Below are 7,176 nucleotides of genomic sequence, written 5' to 3' on the forward strand. Positions count from 1 at the left end.
CTAAAAAATTATTATTTTATTTTTTTAAATCGTAACAAAAATTTTGGGGGGGATTTAAAATTTTGGGAGGGATTTTTTCAGCCATTTTTTTTTTGTCGGTTATAACCGACAAGAATGAAATTTTTTTATCTTTTTATATTTAAAAAAATATTTCTATCGGTTTTAACCGACAGTAATGAAAATTTTCCAACATAATACCCCTCCATCTCTTCTTTGAACCGGTGCTTCCTCCCTTCCCCTTTTTCTTATTTATTACATTTATCTCACTCTTTCTTACATTCTTTTCCTCTGAAAGCTTCTGACATTTATGGGAGGCCAATTTCGCATTGGCAAAGAAGAACCGGTGCCAGCAACTTTTCCTCATTGTTATTTCATATATTAATTTTGTGCTTTCTATGATGTGGGTTTCAATTTGTTTTTCCAAGTTTGAATCCTGAGTTTTGAATTTGTGATTAGAGAGAGATGGATTTCCATGCGATGAAGAGGAGGCAACTTCAATCACTTTGTAAGCAGCACGAGATTCCTGCAAATTTGAAGAACACTGAAATGGCCAGTAGGCTCACTTTCCTTCTCAAGGGAATCCCGTCTTAAAGAGCAAAATATACATATCGTATGTTTTCATCTTTCTGATTATTTTCTATAGTCTTGTTTTTTGTTTGGATGCCGATAAAATTATTAAGAAAAAATTTCTGGGTTTCATGTTATATTTTCAAGAAGCGCTCGACTCAATTGGGGAAAATGCGTGTGTGTGTGTGTACAGGGGTGGTTTATTGGGTTTGAAATTATGAATATAATCTTTCAATTTGTTATTTGGAGGTGATTCGGTAACTTTTTATGTACTTTATGATCTGGTTTTCTTGTTTAATTCGGTAACATTTTTCGTTTTTCGATTTTTTATTTATTTGTGTAAACAGGAAGATGATGAACCCATTGAGCCAGTTTGTAAAGATATAGAAGAAAACGAAGGGGAAATTGATTCTAACCTTCAAGCAAAGAAGGTGAAGACAGTGACCTTCAGTCCGGAAAATGAAACTTTTTACTTCGTGGGTACGGATAAGGACTCGGATTCGGATTGCAATTACAATCCAAAGAAGAAACAGCCGCGGAAGAGGAAGACAATGGCCATCAAGCAAGTGTCAGAGAAGAATAAGCATGTTGAGGTTTTCGAAGATTCTGCAGGACTTGAATTATCGTTTGATATAAATATTTTTTTTATTATTAATATTATTTTTATCGGTTTTATCCGACAATAATGCTTTTATTTATTCTTATTAATAAATTTTCTGTCGGTTAAATCCGACAGAAGTCCCGTCGATTTTAGTATTTTTTGTTGGTTTTAGCCGACAGAAATGCTATTATTTATTCATTATTAATATATTCTCTGTCGGTTATATCCGACACAATTTCTGTCTGTTTTAAAGTATTTTCTATTGAAAAATTCATTTCCTGACGCTGGCAATTCTATCGCTTATTATATCCGCCACTGCATCCATTTTCTGTTGGATTTTGCTTAAAATCTAACAATAATATACGTTTCTTGGCGGTTATCATAGCGACACTAACAAATAGTTTTGTGGTAGTGATTAGCCAACTTTGTGATGATTTTGCCGATGAGGTCTGTTTCTCTAATAAGGGTTGTAGAGTGGTTGATAAGAAAGGAAAGAACATGCTTATTGTCCATAGATCAGAGGAAAATTGCTACAACTTTGTGGTTCATAAAAGTAGTGAATGGTCTTTGTGGGGTAAAGAAACTGATGAACTTTTGATCGCAATTGCACTGCCACTGCTCTTCTTCTCTGAATGCCACTTATGTGAATCTCTTAATGTGGAAAATCACTCTCTGATGTCTCATATGGAAGTCACTTACTCTGAAATTCCCAAAACTCCATATCTGGTTGAAATGATCTCAAATAACCAAAATCTAATGGCGCTTCATGGGAAGATAATGACAATCTTAATTACTTGTTGCATAGAAAACCAAAAGTATGTTTCTCTCTATCATACTATTGCAAATGCGACCTTGTTTTGTTTCCTTGTGATATTTTGTTATAGATGTTGTATGTGTTGAATAATCTTGGTGTGAAATGTTTTGCTATTTGCTTTCATTGTGATCTTGTGTGTAACATTGACATTTGGATGAATCTCGTTCAACAATTATTAACAAATTGTTTTGAAACTAAATCTCATTTCCTTGATGAAGTGTTGCAAAGAATGACAAGTGCTCTAGTCTTAGTACCACTTAAGAAACAACTAGTTAACTATCTCACAAGTACTCTTGTCTATTGAGGGGATAAAAATATTTGATGGTTTGTTGTCCTTTTTGCAATCAATTGAATAGGTTGAATAGCTATACTTCCAATTTTAATTGTTGCATACATAGTTTTTATTATTGTATGTGACTAGACAAACATCTCATCAGTTAACCTGAATGTTCTCATTTTTGCATCTCTTAATTGTCACACATGGGTGATTTTTTGTGGATCAACCTTGAATAATATTATCACTATGATGTCAAAGGATTTCCTTAGTATGGTTGATAGTCTCTAAAAAATCATTCTTTATTTAGCAAAAACTTATGTTGATTTTGGGGTTAGGCTTACTTTGGTCTTGATTGGGTTGTAGTGACTCTATTTACTCCATATATTGAGTTTAAGTATCAATTACAGTGCAAAACACCACCTTTTTTTTTTTTTTTTTATCTTGCTTCCATGTGATCATTGCGTTTGGGACAAAATTATTTTCAAATTGGGTGTTTACTTTTTCTATCCAGTCGTGGTACTTATCAGAAAAGAGATGTTCATTAAAGGTATTTATGTCATTGCACTTTATGGTTTAACTCTTTAATCTAAATCGTTGATATCATCTTTATGGTCCAAATTAATCTCACAGTGTCCTAGGCACTTACCCTCTCTTACCACATTAGGTTTTTACATTCACCCTTATTTATGCCATTTGCTCTAGTCTTCTCTTTTTCTTTTATTTCAAATTGTGAGTAATTGTTAACATAAGAGTGTTTCAATCATATCTTCAAGTCAAACTTCATCTCATCACTCCAGAATACAACCTAATCCTCCTCGTCGCAAAATCCATTCTCAAACAATTAGAGAAGCTAACACTGAGCCTTTAGACACTTTGCCATCCAAGTTTCCCACATCTCGTGCCAATAAATTCTTCGTGGTTGTGGCTGCCAGAAAAGTTGTTCTTAAGAAAAAGATTGTATGGGGTGACCTCCCTGTGACTGATGCCATCTTGTCCGAAAATCTCATTGAAAGGTACAAACTTCATCTGGTAAACTCACCTCCTTCAACCTTCAATCTTTCAATGGTTCAAGAATTTTATGCAAATGTTTCGTCTCCTGACTCTGGTGGTGAAGTGTGTGTATGTCCATAAAGTCCTTGTCCCCTTCGATTCATCTGGCATTAACTCGGTTTTAAGTCTTGAGCCCTCCTATGCTTCTAATATGTAAAACTTTGATATTCTGACATGTCACTATGACATGAAAGCTTATCATCGAAAAGCTTATTTGGACCCCTCCATTTCTCTGGTTAAAAATCTCGTCTTAAACCGTTTTACAGGATTTGGTCTAACTTTATTCATAGAAATATTCTGGGCTCGTCAAACAATGGCAATCATACTCTAGAGTCAGCCAAAATATTGCATGCTATGCTCAGTTTGTCAAATGTTCCATTTGGATACTTGATATTTAGGCACATTATGTCAAAAACCAAGCGTCCTGGTAGGCAACAAAGAGGTTCTACCATTCACCCATGTCTTATCACTCAGCTATGTCAGCGTGTAGGTGTTCCTTGTAACCTTGATGATTTGTCTCCTCGATCCACAAAGGATTTGGATAAAGGACTTATGAACCTAAGTGACGTGATGTGTGCCGTCGCTAATGGTGAACCCCGTCCTCCACCACCACCAAATATTTCTCAATAGCGAAAAATTGTTTATCTAGAGTTTGAGATTAACTCTTTTCATAGACAATTTGTTGAGTTTCAATCGTCAATGGGTCAAACTGCATCCTCACCTCATGTCAACCACACCACTCCTGCATAGTCTTTGAGTCAATCTTCACAAAATCCATCTTCATTTATGCTTGAGCCCGTTATACGTCCCCAAAAATTGACTCCTAAACGCTCAGTGATTCCTTCATCTCCCATAGTTGTCCCTCAACCTCAATTTGTACCATCATCCCCATCCTATTTCACTGCCACATCCTCTACTCATTCTTAGGATGTTGCCGCTAAGATAGCTGCAGCATATATTGCCAAAGGAAAATGGGTTGCTTCTCTTGAAACATTGAACATATCCTCTCTCCATATCCCTATGGCCAAGTATATCAGGTTCACGTACTCAGATGATGAGGAGGATGAAGCTAAAGAGGATCCTAAGGAAAACCCTAAAGAATACCATGTTGAAGAAACCGAGGCCACTGGTTCGCCACTTCACTCAAATGCATCGTCTCAGTCCGAGGAGTTCTAGCTTATGGGCGTCTGAGCTAATAAAGGAGTGTAGTTTATGAGTCTAGTTTGTTAAGAGAGCAGATCTTATGGGGGAGTTCAATTTTTTGCTGCTAAGTTGTTAAACTTGTGCTTAAGTTGTATTCTGAAACTCCATAATTTTGTAATTATTGTTGTGCTACTCTTAGCTCAGCTTTTGTTGGTTGTCCTAAAAAAATGGGTAATTTGAACAAATTGCATTGACATGCTCCTTTGGTTTTAATATTTTGGGACCAAGAATTGTACCTTGTGCTTAACTTGCTTTCTTATGCTATGTCTTTGTTATTAGTTCTTATTACTTCGTTGGTGGTTGGATATTTATTTGATGAGCTTAATTGACATATCCTTTTATTTTGTTTAATGAGAATGGCATATCATTCATTTTACATCCTTTGTCTTTGCCATGAAAAAATGGGAGAGAAAATTAAAATTTGAAAAATTTGTGTTGTGTTGCAATTGCTTTAACCATGATAACTTTTCACTTGTTCTTTGTCAAGAATACTTTTATGCAGGATTTGTCCCATAGTGTTATCTTGAGTAGGTTGGGTGAATTTAGTTATAGGTTTGGGTTATTTTGTCAAGAAAAGCCAAAGGGGGAGATTGTAAAGTCTAGTTTTTAATATTTGGCTTCCCTTTTCAAATGTTGTAAATTGTATCACACATGCTTTAGTTAGATTTAGGGTTTAATTGCTTCTCTGGGATCATGCTACTAGAAATATCACTTCAAGAGCTTAAGTTCTCTCATCAAAAGTTTGTTCGTACATATGCATTTCACGTCATTATTTCCAGTTCATTCTGTCTAGTGGTTTTATCTAGTTAAATCTTCTCACTGCTGTTACGCGAGCTAGGCACATACTTTACGGCAACCCACATGGGCTTTCTGACAACCTTTTCTTGGAATGTTTTTCAACCCTAGATCTTTTCTGATTGCTTTTGCACATGACATGTGGCATTTCCATCCCCTCTCTTTGTCTAAAACAAAGCCCACTACAAATGCTTCATCTAGGGTTTCATTTCAACTTGGCTATGAGAGTTTAATTTTCTGAAAAGGTTGATTTCAGCTTGGAGATGCCCTTTAGTTCTCACTTGAAAACCCTAGTCACAAAATCACATTCATGCACTAAACATCCACATCATTGCATATTAGGGCAACATTGTTTTTGTGATTTTGATCTTTGTTTTAGGTCAAGCTTATTCAGTTTCAAATCTTTGAGCTGACCTCTTTTTGGATTCGCGTCAGTTTCATCTTTCAAGTGTTTGATTGATGAAACTGACTAGACGATGAATCTAGATTTGCATCAACTTCATCATAATATCATTTACATAAGTTCATTGGTTCTTGGTGCCACAAGGTGAAGACCTCAGGAGAAGCTGCCACTTCGTGAAGACTGAAGTAGTCCATCTCGTGAATGATAAAGTTGAACAAAGGTACAAGCTGCTCCATAGATAGAGATCTAGGAATTGAGCTTGTGTGGTTACTTTGTAAGAATCTTGATTTCACTAGTGATTGGACTCAGTGGAGAGTCCTTGATTTTTTAACCCAGATGTGGGTTTTTTCAGCCAAAAATATCCCGTGCAATTTATCGCTTTACTAGTTTACTTATCTTCCTTTTGGTTTTGATATATGCTCTTCATTATCCACAAAAAGAAAAGTACTTGCAGCTAAGCTTGTCAGTATTAAAATGTACAGTAAATTGGACCTTAGTTATCTAGGTACCTTTTAGTAAACTAAACTTTAATTTGTTTTCTTCCATTGTGAGTATACTAACATATCTGAGCTTAGTTGATGAGTGTTGCTGACTAGTCAGACAAGCACGTGCACATATTTTAAATTGTAGGTTATTCCACCTGGTACCAATTTCAGAATGTTGTTGTGGCGTGGAGCTCGCTGATGACTTCTAAATCTTACGACTACGGTCGAGAAAGGAACACGTCTCGGCCTCCGAGTTCTAGAGCCTGAAGACAATGATGCTAGATTCTGCGAAGTTCAATATCAAAGTCGGCTTTCAATGTGCTAAATGCTAAGTAACCTGGTAACACCTTACTTTACCAATAAGGCTAATAAGATGACCTCTTCCAACAAGGACTTAGGGAATCCTCGCTGACCGAGACTTGAATAAATATCCAGTCAGTCTCAAAGCAGTGTTGTTTATCCAAATTGAAGGTGCTCATCGGTCGGCTAATTCTACGGCTCCAGTGCTGTTTATCCAAACTGAAGATGTTGCCGATTACCACCACAGTGTTGTTTATCCAAATTGAAGATGTGTTGGCATAAGGGTAAAATAAAAAAATCTCAAGATATTTGAGAGGTTTCGCGTAGAGTAAGAATTTGCACAAGGCATATTTGTGTGTTGATTTGGAAGGGCCTTTGAATGATGCACCCCCTCTCTATTTATAGTAATCATTCCCACATGGCCAAAGTAGAGTTTCACTCGGACTATACTTCTTTGATCAAGTTTAAATGGGCTTTGGCCAGTCCTAATCCATGTAGAACCATGAACCCTGCCCTTTTATTCTCCAAATTCAACCCTTGATTCTTGGCATCTTCCTGATTCAAAGTATAACTAGTATCTAAGGACTCCTTGTTCCATTATGCCTCAGCTGACTCCCATATCCAGATAAGATTCGGCCAAATCCCACTTAGCTGGGCCTTCCTTGGGTATATTCCAAAATA

The 7,176-nt window shown here is 36.2% G+C and overlaps 1 protein-coding gene across 1 annotated transcript; it reads left to right on the forward strand.

The window, feature by feature from the left end:
• The first annotated feature begins 304 nt into the window (after positions 1-304).
• On the forward strand, positions 305-1,411 carry LOC148689995 (uncharacterized). Its single transcript, XM_088687243.1, has 2 exons — positions 305-577; positions 985-1,411. Exons 1-2 carry the CDS (start codon positions 463-465, stop codon positions 1,251-1,253), a joined length of 384 nt encoding a protein of 127 aa, XP_088543369.1. The 5' UTR covers positions 305-462; the 3' UTR covers positions 1,254-1,411.
• The last annotated feature ends 5,765 nt before the right edge of the window (positions 1,412-7,176 follow it).

Source organism: Pyrus communis, chromosome 16 (assembly GCF_041283825.1).
Source record: "Pyrus communis isolate YQ-2024b chromosome 16, ASM4128382v1, whole genome shotgun sequence".
NCBI classification, from domain to species: Eukaryota; Viridiplantae; Streptophyta; class Magnoliopsida; order Rosales; family Rosaceae; genus Pyrus; species Pyrus communis.

Bases quoted from the DNA above. Each gene is read 5' to 3' on its own strand.
- LOC148689995 (XM_088687243.1), top strand. From the start codon at position 463: ATGGATTTCCATGCGATGAAGAGGAGGCAACTTCAATCACTTTGTAAG. The intron at 578-984 runs GAATCCCGTCTT...TTGATTCTAACC, and splicing joins GCTCACTTTCCTTCTCAAGG to TTCAAGCAAAGAAGGTGAAG.